The sequence below is a fragment of the Piliocolobus tephrosceles genome, chromosome 6 (genome assembly GCF_002776525.5).
Source record: "Piliocolobus tephrosceles isolate RC106 chromosome 6, ASM277652v3, whole genome shotgun sequence".
NCBI classification, from domain to species: domain Eukaryota; kingdom Metazoa; phylum Chordata; class Mammalia; order Primates; family Cercopithecidae; genus Piliocolobus; species Piliocolobus tephrosceles.
In genome coordinates, this window is record NC_045439.1 from 78387849 (window position 1) to 78410393 (window position 22545).

The following is a 22545-nucleotide window of genomic DNA, read 5'->3' on the forward strand; positions in this document are numbered from 1 at the left end:
TAGAAACCTGAGCCAGCAAACTGTCATTGTGATTTAATATGCCAGCTAGATGAGAAAATCCAGATTTTTACTACAGTTTATAGATAAAGTTTAGCCATATGGTAGCTTTAAAGATAGTGAAATTAGAATTCAGCCACAAATGAGAATACAGACCCTAAACAAGTCAAGAAAACTCTATTTCTACAAATAGGAAAGCCCAAAGAAATAATCAGATTCTGATTTAAATATGGAAAGCTCTAGTATACTTACACGAATTTCTAACACTAGGACACTTTGGAATGATATCATATCATAACCTTTGTGGTTTAAGTTTACAAATAAATTCAAGTCTATCTCCTTCTCAAGAAAAAGTACCATAGTCTTTGCAAATTACTCAAATGACTGAAGATTAACATAAGAAATACTATTACTTAATTAAGCATTTCATCTACATATTATACAAGGGAGAATTTCAATAAGCTAGCTAGAATAACTAAAATAACAACAAAATTCTGTAAATAAAAGACTTTTTTCCTTAATGTTTCATCTGTCTGTCCTAGCTAGCAAAACTCTCACACCACACTAAGAAGAAATTTAGCTGGGTGTACTTCTCTTTCTGATTTCAAGTCATCTAAAAATTTCCTTCCAGAAATACAAATTATAAACTGAAACTGTACTGTTGCCAATGCCGTTTCATACAGAATATCAGACAGTTTAAAAAAAAAAAAAAAAAAACTTGAAGAATACAATATATTTAACTATAAACTGATCAAACATGGGTGTCTTGAGTGGGAATCATACTTAGGAACTTATCAGCCAGGTGTGGTGGCTCACACCTGTAATTCCAGCACTTTGGGAGGTCAAGGCAGGTGGGTCATGAAATCAGGAGTTCAAGACCAGCCTGGCCAATATGGTGAAACCCCATCTCTACTAAAAATACAAAAATCAGCTGGGCGCGCTGGCAGGCGCCTGTAATCCCAGCTACTCGGGAGGCTGAGGTAGGAGAATTGCTTGAACCCAGGGGGCAGAGGTTGCAGTGAGCTAAGATCGTGCCACTGCACTCCAGCCTGGGTCACAGAGCAAGACTCTATCTCAAAAAAAAACAAAACAAAACAAAACAAAACAAAACAAACAAAAAAAAACAGAACTTATCATTCAATGTTTACATGAAAACATATAACAAATTCAAAATGCAAATGGGTATATGCCACATTCTGTAATAGCTCTATCCCAAAAGGATAATATGATCAATTTAATATAAATGAATTATCCTCTGAAACTTTCTAGTATTTGAATCTGAAAGTTTCTGAACAGGCTAGCATTTAAATTACCTTTCTGCCAAAAGCTTATTGGATAAGTTTGCTTTTGCACATAAGTTGTCAAACCAAACAGGAAGGCTTTAAAACCTGAAATGCTCAAAAATAACACAAAGCAACATGCATTATTTAGGCCACTTTACCCATATGCTGCAAAAAGGTATGTTGTTACAAGGAAGATTAAAATTGCATTTGCCAGGCAAATGCTTCCAAATACTGTAATTCCCACTAATGTATATGATAAGCCAGATGATTTGAAGATTTAAAACCTGCCAATAACTTTTCCTGTAAGTTATTACCATGTGTCTGAGAGGAAGGAAAACACAAAAGAAAGAAAGAAATGAATTCATTAACTTTAAGAACAAAAACCGCCACTGTTACAGTATAGGACTACACGTTAGAAATAAATGTGATGTATTTCTTTAATGGACGTGCCACTAAGTCCTAGCTGCTCATTACAAAGTTTCAGATAGGACTGCCAGGCAGTAAGGAACACAAGCTCTCTAAAACACGGGTCAGTTTGTTTACTTTTAGCTCACAAAGGCAAAATTTACTGCTTATTGTCCTACCTATGATTCTATACAAGTCACTATATCTAAAATAATTATTGCAATATAAAAGTGGCTCTAAAAACAGCAAATATCAATTTTCTTTGGTCCTTGATACTTTTTCAACTATGAGAGAGAGTGAAAACATTTTATTTTCTTGTTCTTGTTCTAATGTAACATTAGACATTTTCAAAGTAATTATTCAATGTTTCTAGGAAAATACTTAAGCTAATACATTTCATTACGTCTTTTTTTAATCCCATCTGAAGTAGCAATAACAATACTAGCTACCATTTATTAAATGGCTACCATCAAGCCTTATGTAATTCTTTTAACAACTTTTCATCAGGATAGCAATGACATCATTTTACGGATAAATCTGAGACTTAAGAGGTTAAATTACCACAGCTGGGAAGAGCCCAGATTCAAACCTGGGCTGATTCTAAATCCTATTACAGTATACCCCTATATATCCCAAGTATAAATGTAAATAATAGTACTAAAACATATCCTCAAAGGTATGTTTAAGCAAAGATTTTAAAACCAGACAGATGTTTGTCAGATGCACCTATTTATGAAAAGCCAGCTATATGAAAACCACTACTGCCCCCTGTGAACACTACCCGAAAAACAGTCATATCTTCCCCACTCTGAAACACAAACTAGCAAAATAGAACAGAAGCATCGGTTAGTACTGTAAGGAGATGAAAAAGATGTAGTAAATAAAATAAATCTGACAGAATACACATGATAATCTCAACTGGTAGTAAGTGTCTTATAAACTAATTTACCTGAATTCCTTTAAGTCCACATAAGAAATAGTTGTGCCACAAAGCCTTGGTTTTATCAATCTGAATGTTATTAGCACTAGTACTGAAGTCCCTGCGAAGACAAAAGACACCATTAATTTAAAATCTGTAGGCCTTGAGCTGCAAAATCAATGGCTGACTGCTGCCATCTTGTGCCAACACAGTGATACTGACTCTCCTTTCCCATTTATGTTCAAACTGTGTCTACAGCAAAACATCTCCAGCTGCTAAGAGTTAAGAGAGGAAGTTGTAGTGGCCTTAATGACTAAACTACCTCCAACTGACCCTTTTTATTTCCTGAAACAGAGAGGAAACAATATATTTTAGAGTAATCTACAACTATTTTCTCTTTCATGTTGGTCCTTGTTAAACTGGTGTAAACCACATGAATGCTTATCCTCTGGGCCTGCTGTTTGGCACACCCTCAAACTGAAACAGGAGTACTCAAAGCCATCTCTGCCACCCATCCAATTTTACCATCTGCACAATTTAAGAAAAAAACAAACAAAATAATGATTCTGATGCATAATCAATTTAACAAAATAAGATTCCATGAGTCTATACTAATGTAAGTTAACAAATGAATAAAAAGCTAAATGAAGAGAAAGGAAAAACTCTCTATTATGGTAAAATGCCAACTAATAGATATAGAAGAAATGATGTGACTAGAAAAGTCACCACACGGTAAACTTTATGATAATTTGTTTCAAGAAACAATTATCAATGGATGCTAAACTTAAGACAGCAAAAATGTGATGAAAAGTAAGATATTTACAGTATTTCCCCACCAGACACTTATGAACTACAATGGAAAAACATAGTATCTGGGCTGGGTGTTAACAGCTCACACCTCTAATCTCAGCACTTTGGGAGGCCGAGGCAGGCGGATCATGAGGTCAGGAGTTCAAGATAAGCCTGGCCAATATGGTGGAATTCATCTCTACTAAAAATATAAAAATTAGCCAGGTGTGGTGGCACGTGCCTGTAGTCCCAGTTACTTGGGAGGCTGAGGCAGAAGAATTGCTTGAACCCGGGAGGTGAAGGTTGCAGTGAGCTGAGATCATGCCACTGCACTCCAACCTGGGTGACAGAGCGAGATTCCATCTCAAAAAAAAAAAAAAAGTATCTGATATGGTTTGGCTGTGTCCCCACTCAAGTCACATCTTGAATTGTAGCTCCCACAATTCTCACATGTTGTGGGAGGGACCCAATGGTAGGTAACTGAATCATGGGGGTGGGTCTTTCTTGTGCTTTTGTCATGATAGTGAATAAGTCTCATGAGATCTGATGGTTTTACAAACAGGAGTTCCCCTGCACATGCTCTCTTTGCCTGCTGCCATGTAAGATGTGACTTTGCTCTTCATTTGCCTTCTGCCATGATTGTGAGGCTTCCCCTGCCATATGGAACTGTGAGTCAATTAAACCTCTTTCCTTCATAAATTACCCAGTCTTGGGTTTGTCTTTATTAACAGCATGAAAATGGACTAATATAGTATCTTTATGGTAGAAAGATCTGGCAGATGGCACCTTAATCAAATGATCAAAATTAACACCACCAGTAAAGGGATGTTTTGTGCTTCCTTGATACAATGTACTAGGCATACATCCATGGAATGTGGGATTTCCTTATGCAAGTCTTGTGACTTCTTTGTAAGTCAAAAAAATACTTCAAAATGAAAAATAGGCAGATAAATAAATAGGCTCCTATAATCAGTCAAAGAACAATGTATGTGAAATGGGAGAATCAATTAAAGAGGAGGAAATGAGGTAAAATTCCCCATATTGACTAAGTGCTCTAATATAATTAACTAAATATCTACTATATGCCAGTCATTGTAATAGACACCTTCCATGGATTATTTTAACTCAACAACATGGATACATTATCTCTTTCAAAATATATTAAGTGACTAATCACTTAAGCATACAAAGCATGCATGGGAATATAAAGGTAAAAGGCAGAAGGCTTGCCTTTTAAAAGTTCACAATCTAGCCAAGATGATATGAACATAAATAACTACCAGACAGTAATGGCATGTGATAATAATACGGGGTAGGGTATGTGGCTGAGAGAGTATTATTTCTAAAAGTCCGCGTTTGATAGAGAGAGGATGTCTTCCTGGAGGCTCAGAGAGGATTAGTTGCTTTCCAAAAATGCAGTCTGACATCAGCTCATCACAATTTTACTCTACTGTCACTCACAGAAGTTAAAATATGTTGCTCACAGTCAATAAGAGGTCACAGATTTTGAAAGCAGATAAAGTTATGTTAGCATATCTGACAGGTTCTATTCCTAGTTAAGAGGACATCTTGAAAGTCACTAAGAAAAGAAAACCAGAAAGAGATTCTGATGGTGAAATATGAACAGAGGGGGTAGGCAGACATGAGGAGAAAAAGAGGAAAGTTCAAATATGTAGGAAGCTACATGAGCCACATTCCAGAAAGAACTATGATATAATTTGGATTTGCATCCCTGCCCAAATCTCATGCCAAGTTGTAATCCCCAGTGTTGGAGGTGGGACCTGGTGGGAGGTGATTGGATCATGGGGGTGGATTTCCCCCTTTGGTATTGTTTTCATGATAGAGCTCTCACTAGATCTGGTTGTTTAAAAAGTGTGTGGCACTTCCCACCTCTCTCTCTTCCTCCTGGCTCTGGCCATGTAGACATGCCTGCTTTCCCTTTGCCTTCCACCATGCTTGTAAGTTTCCTGAGGCCTCCCTAGCCATGCTTCCTGTACAGCCTGTAGAACTGTGAGCCAATTAAACCTCTTTTCTTTATAAATTACCCAGTCTCAGGTATTTCTTTATAGCAGTGCAAGAATGAACTAATATGGAAAATTGGTAACAAGGAAAGGGGCATTGGTACAAAGATACCTGAAAATGTGAATTTGGGTGTGGAACTGGGTAACAGGTAGAGGTTGGACCAATTTGGAGGGCTCAGAAAAAGACAGGAAGATGAGGAAAATTTGTAACTTCCTAGAGACGTTGAATGGTTGTTTCCAAAATGCTGATAGTGATACGGACAATGAACTCCCAGCTAAGGTCTCAGATGAAAATGAGGAACTTCTTGGGAACTAATGTAAAGGTCATTTTGTTATGCATTAGCAAAGAGCCTGGAGGCATTGTGCCCCTGCTCTAGGGATATGTAGAACTTTGAACTTGAGAATGATGATTTAGGATATCTGGCAGAAGAAATTTCTAAGCAGCAAAGCATTCAAGATACAGCCTGCTGCTTCTAACAACCTATGTTCATATGCATGAGCAAAGAAATGACCTGAAACTGAAACTTATATTTAAAGGGGAAGCAAAGTGTACGAGTTTGAAAAATTTGAAGCCTGGCCATGTGGTAGAAAAGAAAAGGTCTTTTTGGAGGAGTTCAAGCCAGCTACAGAAATTTGCATAAGTAAAGAACAGTCAAATGCTGATAGCCAAGACAAAGGGGAAAAGACCTCCAAGGCATTTCAGAAACCTTTGCAGCAGCCCCTTCCATCACAGCCATGGAGGTCTAACAAGGAAGAATGGTTTCATGAACAGGGACCAGGCTCCCACTGCCCTGCACAGCCTCAAGACACTGCTCCCCACATCCTGGCCTCTCCGCCTCCAGGGGTGGCTAAAAGGACTCCAGATACATCTCAGGCTGCTGCTTCAGGGGGTGCAAGCCATAAAACTTGGTGCTTCCACGAGGTGTTAAGCCTGCCAATGTTCAGAGTGCAAGAGTTAAGACTTGGGGAGCCTCTGCCTAGATTTCAGAGGATGTGTAGAAAAGCCTAAATGTCCAGGCAGAAGCCTGCTGCGGGAGCAGAGCCCTCATGGAGAATCTCTATCTCTACTAGGGCAGCATGGAAGGGAAATCTGGGGTTGGATCCCCCACACAGAGTCCCCACTGGGGCACTACCCAGTGCAGCTGTGAGAAGAGGGCCATCGTCTTTGAGACTGCAGAATGGTAGATCAACCCAGCAGCTTGCACCATGCACATGTAAAAGTCACATGTGCTTGAACACCAGCCCATGAAAGCAGCCTCAGGGACTCTACTTTGCAAAGCCTCAGGGGTGGAGTTTCCAAAGGCCTTAGGAGCCCACCCCTTGCCCCAGTGTGCCCTGGAAGGGAGACGTGGGGTCAAAGGAGATTATTTGGAGCTTTAAGATGTAATGACTCCCTTGTTGGGTTTTGAACTTACATAGGGCCTATAGCCCCTTTCTTTTGGCTAATTTCTCCCTTTTGGAAAAGAAGTATTTACCCAGTGCTTGTACCCTCATTGTATGTTGGAAGTAATAACTAACCCATTTTTTATTTTACAGGCTTATAGGCAGAAGGGACTTGCCTTGTCTCAGATAAGACTTTGGACTGTGGACTTGTGAGTTAATGCTGGAATGAGTTAAGACTCTGAGGACTGTTGAGAAGGGATGACTGAATTTTGGAATGTGAGGACACAAGACTTGGGAGGGGCCAGGGACAGAATAAAATGGTTTGGATTTGTGTCCCTGCCCAAATCTCATGTCAAATTATAATCCCCAGTTTTGGAAGTGGGGCCTAGTATAAAATGATTGGATTACAGAGGTGGATTTCCCCCTTTGGAACTCTTCTCATGATACAGTTCTCACTTGACTTGGTTGTGTAAAAAGTGTGTAGCTGCCCCCAGCCCTCTTCCTCCTGCTCCACTCATGTAAGACATGCCTGCTTCTTCTTTGCTTTCCACCATGTTTGTAAGTTGCCTGAGGCCTCCCCAGCCGTGCTTCCTGTACATCCTACAGAGAATCATGGGCCAATTATACCTCTTTTATTTATAAAATTACCCAATCTCAGGTATTTATTTATAGCAGTGTGAGAATGGACTAATACAAATTGAAAAGTGCTAGCTCCCACAGAATTAGAAGTATAGCTTAAGTCTGTCAGAAAACAAAACAAAACAAAACAAAAACTGCATGTTGATTAGTTAATGATCTTTGCTCTTTCCCACATCCCTGTCTCACCTCTCTGCCTAGCCTTTTCCTGAGGTTCAAAACCAGACACTCATTTTCCCACCAATTCTCTACCCTGCATTACATTATCCATTTGCTTTCTCTATCCCCACTTCCATGTTGTAGAATTCTGAGAAAAGAATCCTGAAAATGAGCAGACATGACCCATTATTACATTAATACTTTCCATTTACATATTTTATTCATTTACTTGTTCTTCAAAGAAACATCTGCCCAGTGTCTACCCTGTGTATGTCTGGACCTGGGGTAGGTAGACCATTGCAAGACACCTGTGTGTGTCTGGATCTGGGGTAGACCATTTATAATAAGAGTAGCATCAAAAAAAATATGAAGTTGGAGGCACAGAGGAATGTCTATAGGCATCTGGTACTTGCCTTCTCCACAAAGAAGAACCAAAATAACAAGTTGACAATGATGGTTAGAAAAGATCACGTAAGAGAGAACACTGAATTCAACAAGAAGTGACAGGAAACACCTAAGGCAAGGAAGGAGAGGAAATCAGGGTAGTCTGCTCAGCCAGAATCAGCTGGGAGCCGAGAGAGGCTCTCCAATGTGGGTAAACGGCAAGAGAAACACCCCAAGTGGTCCACATTACTATTAAGGACTCCTGCAATCCTAGCCATAGGACAGCCCCTCAACCCTTGAGGTCCATGCGACTGACAGAGAAACTGCTTGGAGATCACATGATGGCATTGCTCCAAAGAGGAAATTCATGCTGGGTTCCACACATCCCCAAGTCCTAAACAATCTGCACGTCACTATACTGAGATCCCAGACTCTATTAGACTACATCCTGCCATGGGGACCAACAGCTCCTATCTCCACATCCCTGCAACCTCTCCGATATCCCCTACCCACAGACAACATGAGTGCTAACTGCTGTTGTCAGAGCCAAAATGCAAGCCACTGGCAATAACTACAATACTCCCAGCAGTGGGGCTGCTGTGCATTTTCACGAGCCCTAAATACAGACTCCCTTACTCAAAGCAACTGCCATTGCACTGCTGGGGCCAAACCACGAGCCACTGGCAGACCCCTGGTATTCGCAGCAGCAGAGCCACCATGCACTTTCATGTGCCCCGAGGAAAGACTACCCCACCTGCAGCCACCACCTGGATGCTCCCCAGCCAGTTGTCTATGACTGCTGCCAGTGAAAGCAACCCCACTCTCCCCAGCAGCTGGGCCACAGCACAGCCACTGCCACTACCACCTGAGCATTCCACTAGGTGGCTTGGTTCACTCTACTCCTGCCTACCACTTGCATACACCACCAGGAGGCCTGAGGATAGGCCCGCCCTGCCAGACTCCATGCCTATGTCTAAGCATACCATCCAGGGTGCTAAGAATGGCTATGTCCAATCTACCACCATTGGCACCTGAACACTCTCCCAGAGACCTAAAGATGAGCCCACCCAACCTACTACTACTACCACAGCTAGCTTCCACCTGCATGCAACACCTGTGGCACTGAGGACCAACTCACCCAGCCTAACATAGCCACCAACAACAATGCAGAATGCTTGGGAGCCAGAGGGTTGTTCTACCACTGCTACTGCCATCACACAGGTGACACTAACTACCCAGGGGTCCAAGGACCCAGCCACTCACCCAGCTCACTGCTACAATTGCCAGGATCCACAGTCTCCAACAACAACCATGCCCTAAGTCACTGAGGAAATCAGAGACCACTGACACTGTTTATGGCCAAAAGAATTATACAGAGACTACAATACTACAAGTGCCAAGAATCAATGCCAACATGCCAACCCAACCAATACCACAGGTACATCTTTGAGAAGAAGTCATTCTCTATAAAAGCAAATTCAAAAACTTGGAAGAAGCAAAATCATTCACCAGCAACAGATTCCAATGACAAAGAAATTTATTAAATTCCAGAAATAGAATTCAAAGTAATGACATTTAAAAAGCTCAGTAAAGCCAGGTGTAGTGGTTCATACCTGTAATCCCAGCACTTTGGGAGGCTGAAGCAGGCAGATCACTTAAGGTCAGGAGTTTGAGACCAGCCCAGCCAACATGGTGAAACACTATCTCTACTAAAAATGCAAAACTTAGCCAGGTGTGGTGGTGAGTGCCTGTAATCCCAGCTACTCGGGAGGCTGAGGCATGAGAATCACTTGAACCCAGGATGCAGAGGCTGTAGTGAAGCAACATCATGCCACTGCACTCCAACCTGGGCAACAGATTGAGACTCCATCTCAAAAAAAAAAAAAAAAAAAAAAAAATCAGTGAAAGACAGGAGAACACAGATACAAAGAGATCGGAAAAAAAAATCCAGAATATGAAAAAGAAATTTAACAAATGGATATCATAAACAAAAATCTTGGAACAGAACAATTCACTCAATGAAATAAAACATACATTGGAAAGCTTCAACAATAAACTAATCGAGCAGAAGAAAGAATTTCAGTATCTGAAGATAACTCTTTTGAAATAACACAGTCAGACAAATATAAGGAAAAAAGGATAAGACAGAATGAAAAAACCTTATGTAACTTATGAAGCATCATTAAGCAACCAAATATTTGAACTTTTGGTGTCCCAGAAAGAAAACCAAAAGGATAGAAAACCTACTTAACAAAATAATAGCTGAAAACTTCCCCAGTCCAGTAACAGATTTACATATTCTGATACAGGAAGCTCAGAGATCCCCAAACAAATACGACTTTAAAAGGTCTTCTCCATGGCACATTATAGTAACATGGTCAAAAGTCAAAGACAACAAGATAATTCTTAAAACAGCAAAAGAAAAGCATCTAGACACTTATAAAGGAGCCCCACCAAAACAACAGTGGATTTCTCAGCAGAAACCATACAGGCCCTGAGAAAATGGGATGATATATTCAAAGTGTAGATAGATAAAGACTGGTAGCCAAGGATACTATACTCAACAAAATCATCCTTCATAAATTAAGAACTGAAGTCTTTCCCAGAAAAACAAAAGCTGAACGCATTTATCATGAATGGGCTGAACCTACAAGCAATGCTTAAGGGAGTACTATACCTGGAAGCAAAGGGATAATATATACACCAACAGGAAAACACATAAAAGTATAAAGCCCACTGGTAGAGCAAACTCATGAATAAGGAAGAGAAAGGACTCAAATGTTACCACTACAGACCACCACCAAACCACAATAAACAAGAGAGAAATTAAAAAAAAAAAAAAAAAAAAAAAGATACATAAAACAACCAGAAGTCAATCAACAAAATGACAGGAATAAGCCCTCCCATATCAATACAATTATAACATTGAATGTAAACAGATTAAATTTTCCAATTAAAAGATATAAACTAGGATAACTGATTTTAAAACATGACCCTATCTATAATAAGCCCCCTACAAAAATAAAACCTCATTTCATCTGAAAAAAACACATATATATTGAAAGTAAGGGAATGAAAACAATATATTCCATGCAAACAGAAACCAAAAGCAAGCAGGAATAGCCATGCTTGTACCAGATAAAATAGACTTTAAGTCAAAAACAGTAAAAACAGACAAAGGGGTATTATATAATGACAAAGCTATCAAATTAGCAAAGGATATGACAACTCTAGACACATATGCACTCAACATCAGAGCACCCAGATATATAAAGCAAATATTATTACAACTAAAGGGAGAGAGAGATCACAATACAATAATACTTGGGGACTTCAGCAGCCCACTCTCACCATTACAGAGATCATCACAACAGAAAATTGAAAAAGAAACACTGAATTTAGACTGCACTACTGACCAAATAGACCTAACAGAAATTTACAAAACATTTCATCCAGCAGCTACAGAATATACATTCTTCTTACCAGCAGATGAAACATTCTCCAGGATAGACCGTATGTTAGGACACATAACAAGCCTCAACAAATTTTTTAAAATGGAAGTCATGTCAAATATCTTCTTAGATACAACAGAATAAAACTAGACAGTATGTATCAAATATATTCTTAGAACCAATGGATTAAAATTAGATAGTAATAAAAAGAAAACTTGTGATACTGTATAAATACAAGGAAATTTAACAGCACGATTCTGAATGACCACTGGCTCAAGGAAAAAATTAATACATAAATCAAAAAGCTTATTCAAATACATGAGAACTGAAACACAACATACCAAAATCTATGGAATATACTAAAAACAATGCTAACAGAGAAAATCATAGCAATGAATGCCTACATCTAAAAAGAAAGAATTCAAATAAGCAACCTAATGATGCATCTCAGGAAATTAGAAAAGCAATAAAAATCTAAACTCAAAAATAGTAGAAGGAAAGAAATAATGAAGATCAGAATAGAACTAAATAAAGTAGCTACTAAAAAAAAACACAAAGGGTTAAAGTTTTTGGAGGGATAGCAGACAAGGTGGCTGACTAGACACAGCCAGGAAGCACCACTCCCACTGCGAGACTAAATATTAAGTAAACTAACACACTTTGAGCAAATCTTAGAAAGAAAACACCAAGAGTAGATAGAGAAGCAACACAGACACTGAGGCTGACAAGAGAAGAAGCTGGGACCTTGTGTGGGGTTGCTAAATGCTAGGGCTCATTCTCAGCCCTGAAAGCCTCCTAAGAGAGGGGTTACCGAAGGGATGGTGGGCCAATCCACTCTTGCTGCAGATCTCCAATCCTAAGTACAAGAGATCCTATGACCCCCATAAACATTCAAACTGGCAAGGGGATCTGCCTGCAGAGTAGGCAGAAAAAGTACTCCAGCCTATATGGAATGGAGGTTTGGCACACATGGCAGCTGCAGCAGAATACAACCATAGGTGCCCATCCCCCAGGGCTCCCCTTCTTCCCTGAGTAACTCTAACCCCAGCTGACTACTGGGTCAAGAGAACAAGGCTGACTTTCCAGTGGGAACAGGGCATGTCTGTTCTGTAGGCACTCCTGTCCACCGGCCCATTCCAAGGCCTCTGTGCAGCAGCTCTAACAGGAGCATGTGTACAGTACAGCCTCCACTGCCCAGTACGGGTGCTTTACCAAAAGGCCAGCCTGAGTACTTTCTCAGAGGTCTGGAAGCACTTGGAATCCCCCAGCACAGCTGGTGCTGTGCCAAAGTGAGCCAAGAGATGGAGCTGTGGGCTAGTCCCAATGGCTCAGGGCCTGAGAATCATGAGCCAGGATCTGTAGCCAGTGCTAGAGCAGAGAAGGAGTCCACAGGCTCAGAAGACAGAGAGGAGTGAGACACACAGGCTTGTCAGCCAGCACCAGAGAAGGGCATCTCTCCCTCTACAGCAGCAGTCCCCAACCTTTTTAGCATAGGGACCAGTTTTGTAGGAGGCAATTTTTCCATGGATAGTGTATATTGGGGAGGAGGGGATGGTTTCAGGTTGAAACTGTTCTACCTCAGATCATCAGGCATTGGATTATGATAAGGAGCATGCAACCTAGATCCCTCCCACATGCAGTCCACAATAGGGTTCATGCTTCTGTGAGAGTCTAATGCCGCTGCTGATCTAACGGGAGACAGAGCTCAGGTGGTAGTAATGCCCCCTCGCCCACTACTCACCTCCTACTGTGTGGCCCAGCTCTGAACAGGCCAGGGAGCAGTAACAGGGACTGGGGAACCCTGCTCTACAGGACCAGTCCAAGAATAGTGTGGCCTATCTGCAGGTCACAGCCTCTGCCTGAGGGAGCCCTGCAGCCCAGAAGACCTAATAAAGAAAAGACAGGATCAGTGCCAGTGATCAGAGGGAGCTTCCTCAAAGCTCAGGAACAGACCTGGTGAGAGGGTCATCTGGCTCCCCCTACCCCACTATGGAGCACTACTGCAAATGCACTAAAATACAAAAAAAGCTGTGCAGCTTATTAAGAGCCTATCTGCTGGCCACCACTCTTAAGCACCATTTACTGGATCACAGCCCAAATTACAACACCAAAAGTAATCTGCCAATATACATCACTTGTGAAACTGGGGGCAAGAATCCAGCCACAAATAAAGATCCTGTACAAAGCCTTGGCCCTCTGAAAGCAACCAGAAATGAAGCCAATTGACTATCCTCAATTTAAACCACAGCTAAAAGAACACCAGTTCTCTCAGAGGAGAATCAGTGAAAAAACTAAAGGAAAAGGAAAAAAGTTGGAGTTATCACATTACCCAACTTCAAATTACACTACACGGCTATAGTAACCAAAACAGCATAATATTGGTACAAAAACAGATACATAGACATAGACTTATAGAACAGAATAGAAAACCCAGAAATAAAGCTGAACACCTACATCCATCTGATCTTCCATAAAGTCAACAAAAATAAGCAATGAAGGAAGGGCTCCCTATTCAATAAACGGTGCTGGTATAACTGGTTAGTCATATGTAGTAGAATGAAACTGGACCCCTATCTTTCAGCATACACAAAAATTTATTCAAGATGGATGAACGATTTAAATATAAGACCTCAAGCTGTACGAATCTTAGAAGAAAACCTAGGAAATGGTTAGAATATGGCAAAGATTTTATGGCTAACTCTCCAAAAGCAACTGTGACAAAAACAAAAATTGACAAGTGAGACCTAATTAAAGAGCTTCTGCACAGCGAAAGAAACTATCAACAGAGTAAACAGATAATTCACAAAATGAGAGAAAATATTCACAAACTATGCATCCGACAAAGGTCTAATATCCAGAATCTGTAAAAAAAAAAAATGTAAACAAATCAACAAGCAAAAAACAAATAATCCCATTAAAAAATGGGCAAAGTATATGAACAAACACTTCTCAAAGGAAGACATACAAATGTAAATCAAAACCACAATGAGATACCATCTCACTCCAGTCAGAATGGCTATTATGTAAATGTCAACAAGAAACAGATGCTGGCAAGGCTGTGTAGAAAAATGAATGCTTATACACTGTTGGTGGGCGTGTAAATTAGTTCAGCCACTGTGGAAAGCATTTTGGAGTTTCCTCAAAGAACTTAAAACAGAACTATCATTTAACCCAGCAATCCCATTACTGGGTATATACCCATAGGAAAATAAATTATTCTTAAAAAAAAAAAAAAGACACATGGACTCATATGTTCCTTGAAGTACTATTTACCATAGCAAAGACAAGGAATCAACCCAGGTGCCCATCAATGGTGGGCTGGATAAAGAAACTGTGGTATACATACACCAGGGAATACTATGCAGCCATAAAAAGAATGAAATCATATCTTTTGTAGCAACACGGATGCAGCTGGAGGCTATTATCCTAAGCAAATTAACACAGGAGCAGAAAATCAAGTACTGCTGCATGTTCTCACTTATAAGTGGGAGCTAAATATGAGTACACAGGGACATAAAGATGGGAATAATAGACACTGAGGACTAGAATGCGATGGCGAGGGCAGTAGGGAGGAAGGAAGTGTGGGCTGAAAAACTGCCTATTCTATGCTAACTACCTGGGTGATGGGATCATCTGTACCCCAAACATCTCCATTACAAAATATACCCAAGTAACAAACCTGCACATGTAACCCCTGAATCTGAAATAAAAGTTGAAATTATTTTATTGAAAAAATACAAAGAATCAAGAAAATGGAAAGTTGATTATTTGAAAAGAAGCAAAAAGTTAATGAACTGCTAGCCAGATTAATCATGAAAACAAGTGAGAAGACCCAAATAAACAAAATCAGAATCCAAAAAGGAACATTACAACTGATACTATGGAAATACAAAAGCTTATCAGACACTGTTATGAATAACTGTACATACACAAACAAACCAGAAAACCTAAAGGAAATTGATAAATTCCTAAACACACAACATACCAAGATTAAATCAGGAAGAAACAAAAAACATAAACAGACTAGTGACAAGTACCAAGATTGAAATAGTAAAATGAAAAGGCTTCCAACAAAGAAAAGCCCAAGACTGGACAGCTTCACTGAAAAATTCTACCAAACTTACAAAGCACAAACACCAATCCTCTTCAAACAATTCCAATAAATTGAAGAGAAGGGAATTAACCTAGTCCCAAAAGGCAAGCATCATTCTGATACTAAAATCAGACAAAGGTGTAACAAAAACCAAAACTGCAGACCAAGATCCCTATGTAAAAATATGTAAAAATCTTCAACAAAATTGCAGCAAACTGAATCCAACAGAACATCAAAAATACAAAACACCATGATCAAGTGGGATTTATCCAGGGACGCAAGGATTGTTCAAGAAACACAAATCACTAAATGTGACACAACACATCAGTAGAATAAAGGACAAAAACCATACAATCATCTCAATAGACATAGAGAAAGCATGTAATAAAATTCAATATCCTTTCACGATAAAAACTCTCAATTATCAGGCATAAAATAAATATACCACAACACAATAAAGGTCTCATATGACAAACCCACAGCTAACATCATATCAAATAAAGAAAAGCTGAAGCCTTTCCTGTAAAACCTGGAACCCAGCAAAGATGCCCAAAATCACTACTCCTAGTCAAAATAATACTGGAAATCTTAGCCAGAGTAATCAGGCAAGAATAAAAATAGAAGGATCCAAGTTGAAAAGGAGGAAGTTACATTGTCCCGTTTCATAGGTGACATGATTTTATATCCAGAAGAAGCTGAAGACTCTAAAAAAAACTCTTACATCTGATAAACAAATTCAGTAAAGTTGCAGTATAAAAAACCAATATACAAAAATTTGCAGCATTTCAATACGCCAATAATGAACTAGCTAAGAAAGAAATTAAGCCAGAAATCCTGTTTACAATAGCTCCAAAAAAAAAAAAAAAAATCCTAAGAATAAGTTTAACCAAGGAGATGAAAGATCTCTAAGGAAAACTAGAAAACACTGATGAATGAAATTGAAGACACAAATGAAGACATCCCATGTTCATGGACTGAAAAAATTAATATTGTTAAAATGAACATACTGCCAAAGCAATCTGCAGATTGAATGCAATCCTTATGAAAATACTCCTGTCATTTTCACAAAAATAGAAAAAAATCCTAAAATATGTATAAAACCAAACAAAAAGAGCCCAAATAGCCAAAGCACTCCTGAGCAAAAAGAACAAAGCAAGAGGCATCACACTATCTGACCTCAAAATATATTACAAGGCTATAAAAACCAAAACAGCAAGGTATTAGTATCAAAACAGACACAAATACTAATGGGATAGAAGAGAGAACCCAGAAATACATCCATGTATGTACAGAAAACTCATTTTCTTTTTTTTTTTTTTTTTCTGAGACAGAGTTTTTTGCTCTTGTTGCCCAGGCTAGAGTGCAGTGGCATGATCTCGGCTCACTGCAACCTCCGCCTCCTGGGTTCAAGCAATTCTCCTGCTTCAGCCTCCTGAGTAGTTGGGATTAGAGGCGTGCACTACCACACCCAGCTAATTTTTTGTATTTTTAATAGAGACAGGGGTTCATCATGTTGGCCAGACTGGTCTCGAACTCTTGACCTCAGGTGATCTGCCCACCTTGGCCTCCCAAAGTGCAGGGATTACAGGCATGAGCCACCATGCCTGGACAGCAAACTCATTTTCAACAAAGGTATCGAGAAAATACATTCAGGAAAGAAAACCCTCTTGAATAAATGGCGCTGGGAAAACTCAATGCCCATACACAGAAGAATGAATTGAACCCCTATTTCTCACCATATACAAAATTCAATCCAAGATAGGTTAAAGACTTAAACATAACACCTACAACTATAAAACTACTAGAAAGAAATATAGGGGAAACACTTCAGGATGTAGCCAAAGATTTTATGGCTAAGTTCTCAAAAGTACAGAAAACAAAACAAAAATAAATAAATAAAACTATTTTAAACTAAAAAGCTTCTGCCCACATAGGAAGCAATCAACAGAGTGGGGAGACAACCTGTTGAATGGGAGAAAATATTTGCAAACTATTCATCCAACAAGGAACTAATATCCAGAATACACAAGGAACTCAAAACACTCGATAGTAAAAACTAATAATAATCCCACTTAAAGGTGGACAAATGACAATGAAGAGACATTTTTCCAAAGACATCCATACAAACAGCAGATGGGTATATGAAAAACTGCTTACCATCACTAATCATCAGCAAAATGGAAATCAAAACCACAATGAGACATCATCTTACCCAAGTTAGAATGGCTATTACTAATAAGACAAAAGATAACAGATGCTGATAAGGACACAGAAAAAAGAGAACACTTATACAATGTTGGTGGGAATGTAAATTAGTGCAGCCATTACAGAAAACAGTAGGGAGATTTCTCAGAGCACTAAAAACACAACTACCATATGATCCAGCAACCGTAATACTGCGTATTTATCCAAAGGAAAAGAAATCAGTGTATCAGGAGGATACCTGCACTCGATGTTTATTCCAGTACCATTCACAATAGCAAAGATAGGGAATCAACCTAAGTGCCCATCAAAAGATGAATAAATAAAGAAAATGTATATATACGCAATGGAATACTATTCAGCCATAAAAAAATAAAATAAAATAAAATCATGGCATTTGGAGCAATGTGGATGGAATAAAGCCAGGTACAGAAAAAACAAACATCAGATATTCTCACTCATATGTGGGAACTTAAAAAATTGATCTCATGAAGGAACAGGGTAGAATGACAGATAGTAGAGGTGAGGAAGGGTCAGTGAATGGGGGATAAAAAGAAGTTGGCAAATAGATAAAAACATAAGGTTAGATAGAAGGAATAAGTTCTAATGGTCTATAGCAGAGTAGGGTGACTGTAGTTAACAACCATGTATTGTGTATTTCAAAATAGCTAGAAGAGAGGACCTGTAATGTCCCAATACAGAAATGACAGAGCAAGACTCTGTCTCAAAAAATAAAAAATAAAAAAGGCTTATATCTATAAGAAACTCAAAAATAGGAAAATGATTTGAAAAGACCCTTCAACAAAGAATACATCTAGGTAGCAAATAAGTAGATGAAAAGATGTTCAACATCATTAGTCAGAGAAATTTAAAAACTTGAAATATACTACTACACGTTTAGGAGAATAGCTAAAATTTTAAAACATGCTGGTAACACCACTGGTGAGAATGTAAAATTATACAACTTTGGCAAGCAGAAAATTTCTTTTTTTTTTTTTTTTTTTTCTGAAACAAGAGTCTCACTCTGTCACCCTGGCTGGAGTGCAGTGGCGCAGTCTTGGCTCACTGCAACCTCCACCTCCCAGGTTCAAGCAATTCTCCTTCCTCAGCCGCCTGAGTAGCTGGGATTACAGGTGCATGCCACAATGCCCAGCTAAGCTTTTTGTCTTTTTAGTGGAGACAGGCTTTCACCATGCTGCCAAGGGTGGTCTAGAACTCGCAGGCTCAAGCAATCCACCCACCTCAGCCTCCCAAAATGCTGGGATTACAGGCGTGAACCACTGTGCCCAGCCAGAAAATTTCTTTAAAAGGCTATATTAGTTCGTTTTCATGCTGTTGATAAAGACATACCTGAGACTGAGCAATTTACAAAAGCGAGAGCTTTAATGGACTTACAGTTCCACATGGCTGCGGGAGCCTCACAATCATGGCAGAAGGCAAGGAGGAGCAAGTCACGTCCTATATGGATGATGGCAGGCAAAAAGAGAGCTTGTGCAGGGAAACTTCCATTTTTAAAACCATCAGATCTCATGAGACTTATTCATTATCACAAGAACAGCATGGGAAAGACCTGCCCCCATGATTCAATTACCTTCCATGACGTTCCTCCCAGGACACGTGGGAATTGTGGGAGTTAAAATTCAAGATGAGATTTGGGTGGGGACACCACCAAACCATATCAAAGGCAAACCAGGACGGATGCAGTGGCTCAAACCTGTAATCCCAGCACTTTGGGAGGCTGACTTGAGCCTCCCAAGGCTGGATCAGATGGATCACTTGAGGTCAGTAGTTCAAGACCAGCCTGGTCAACATGGTGAAATCCTGTCTCCACCAAAAAATACAAAAATTAGCCAGGTGTGATGGTATCTGTCTGTAGTCCCAGCTACTCAGGAGACTGAAGCGGGAGAATCTCTTGAACCCAGGAGGCAAAGGTTGAGTTGAGCCGAGATCACCCCACTACACTCCAGGCTGAGCAACAGGGTGAGACCCTGTCTCAATAAATAAATAAATGGCAAACCAGACACTCCAATCTTAGGTATTTACCCAACAGAAATGAAACATGCCCACACATACATTTGTACATAAATATTTGTAGCAGTATTATTCATACAGGCAAAAACTGGGAATGATCTAAATGTCCATTATCGGTAAATAGATAAACAAATTAAGATATACCTACACAATGAATGCTAAAACAAATGGACAATTCTAGGACACATACTACATGCTTCCTAGGGGTCCTAGCAGATTCAAGCCTCCTGCCTCTAGCAGGGACTATATATCTTGATAATTCACCTCTAATTGCCCAACTCATTCTTCATGATCTTTCCTACTGCTCCTGGGACCATTTCTCAAATATACTACCTGCATCCAGGTCTGTCTCAGGATCTACTTTTGTGAAAAACGAAACTGAAACCACACATTCATTATTGTGGGAATGATTAAGTAAATTTTACTAAATCAAGATGACAAAATATTATGCACCGGTTTTTCAATGTTCATAAACAATGACAGGAAAATATGTTTGAGATAATGTGAGCTTTTCAAGGGTCCAAAATACACACAAGATATATCATCAGACATGTGAAATGAAAAGGAAAAAAGATCTCCTACAATAAGTTCTATATAAAAGTAAAATCTTCTACATCTTGCACAAGCTGGTATAGAGTCTTATCAAAAATATTTTCTGAATAAATGAATGTTATTGCAGATAAACTAACCAATGAACAAGCCAAACATATAATATGCCAAACATAAGCCAAAATCTTTTTCTGTATTATCAAGTCAAATCCATTATAATACATTAAAAGCAAGTAGAGTTTATCCCAGAAATGCAAAAAGGGCTCAACATTAAAAACTTCATCAGACTAATTCACCGTATTTTTAAAAAACTGATCTTCAATACTAAATAGACATTTAATTAAATTCAATATCCATTAGTAAACTTTTTTAATCTTAGCAAACTAAGATTTTTTTTTAAAGACTTTGTTAACTTGATAAAGCATATGTACTAGAAACTTACCTTTATTAGGCATCAGACTCTGTTTTATATGCTAGGGCATTGAAGAAGAGAGGCAACAGTGCCCGAAGTCACAGAGTTTACAGTCTACTGGGTGACACAGGTAAATAAACAGATAATAATAATACAGCATAGTAAGATGCTATGACAAGATACTTAGAAGCTGCCATAGTAACATAGGAAAACATCAGACCTTACTTTGCTGGAGATAATTAGATCAATAGATGATAAGTACCTATCGCACAAGGACAGAGTTATTTATCTTTGTAGTACCTGGTATCTAAGACTATGTCTATCACATGGTAAGTCTTTGGTAAATATTCCTTAAATTAATTGACAAATGAACAAAACGAACAAACAATAAATAATGGTCTTAGAATTTTTCTAATGTCAGGTACAAAATATCAACAAATTAAATGACTTGTTATAAATCTGATGTCTCCTAAAGAGTTCATTTGGGTACAAACAGAACCATACATACACACAAATTAGCAATTTTAAATACTCACGGATACAAGGGATTTGTATTGGCCAGTTGGAGAGTATATGTTTTCACAGGTTCTACAGCTATTAGGACATCTTGTTCTATAGCCATAGGAAGAACAGAATATCCACAGTAATCTATATGCTCTCCTAGAAAAAAGAGAAAGCTTTTTTAATCATTGCTAATATATAAAACAAAAGCACCTCAAGAAAGTTTACATACGGGAAAAAACTGACCATGAGTCAGGTTTTAACAGTAAATAAAAATAAAGGAAAGCAGAGCAAGATGGCCAAATAGAATCCTTCCATGATCTTACACCAAATTGAACAACTATCTATGCAATAAACACCTTCATAAGAACCCAGAAAATTCAGGTGAGTACCTGAAAATCACAGTACCTGGTTTTCACATAACATCAGGGATAGAGAAATTGAAGAGCACAGGAAAGACAGTCTTGCATTGCCTACAGGATCCCTCCCAGTATGGGGAGAGAAAAACTGTTTGGGGGAGGGAGGGTGAAGTGAGTGTGGGTCTTTGCACTGGAACTCAGTGCTGCCATGTTACAGCAAAACACAAAACAGAGAAGAATTCTGCTAGCATCCAAGGAGGGGCATTTAGATCAGCCCTGGGCAAGACAGAATTCTGTCTCAGCAGGAAGAACCTGAGTCCCAACTGACCTCACCTCTGGCTAACTAAAGTGGCCTCGTGCCCAGAATAAGCTTAATTGGCTGTCAGGCCACAAGTACTGCAGTCCTCGGGCAAGCCCTGGTACTGTGCTGGATTTCGAGGCAGTAGACTTGGGATGTGTGACCAAGTGTGACACCAGCTGTGGCAGCCAGGGGAGTGGCTGGATCACACTGCATCCAACTCCAGGAAGTACAGCTTGGGGAGAGACTCCTTTAGCTTAAGGAAAGAAGTGGGAAGAGTACAGAAGACTGTCTTGCAATTTGGGTACCAGCTCAGCCAAAGTAAAGCACCAAGGAGATTCCTGAAGCTGTCAATTCCAGGACTTAGTTCCTGAAGGGGATTTCTAGACCCACCCTCATTCAAAGGGAATCCACTGCCCTGAAGAGAAGGACCCAGTATTGGCAGGGTTCACTTGATCACTAAAGAGCCCTTGGGCCTTGAATAAACATCAGCAGTAACCGGGCAAGATCCAGTATTGTACAGGCTTCAGGTGTGACCCAGCACAGTGCCAGCTGTGGAAGCCACAGAAGTGCTCTAGGCAGCCCAGTACAGAGACTACTTCTGATTGGAAGGAGTAAAAGGAAGACATCAAGAGGACTTTGCCTGACAACCCAGGGAATTCTCCTTTACCT

At 39.4% G+C, this 22545-nt stretch overlaps 1 protein-coding gene across 11 annotated transcripts in view; it reads right to left on the reverse strand.

Annotated features, from left to right (window-relative positions):
- GALK2 (galactokinase 2) overlaps nucleotides 1–22545 on the reverse strand; it is a 220164-nt gene that overhangs the window by 130729 nt on the left and 66890 nt on the right. For all 11 annotated transcript variants that reach the window (XM_023227250.3, XM_023227248.3, XM_023227245.3 and 8 more), the window contains exons 3-4: nucleotides 21252–21375; nucleotides 2635–2725 (exon numbers count right to left, since the gene is read on the reverse strand). In XM_023227250.3, the coding sequence (XP_023083018.1) occupies nucleotides 2635–2725; nucleotides 21252–21375 (215 nt within the window). The remainder of the gene's footprint in view (nucleotides 1–2634; nucleotides 2726–21251; nucleotides 21376–22545) is intronic.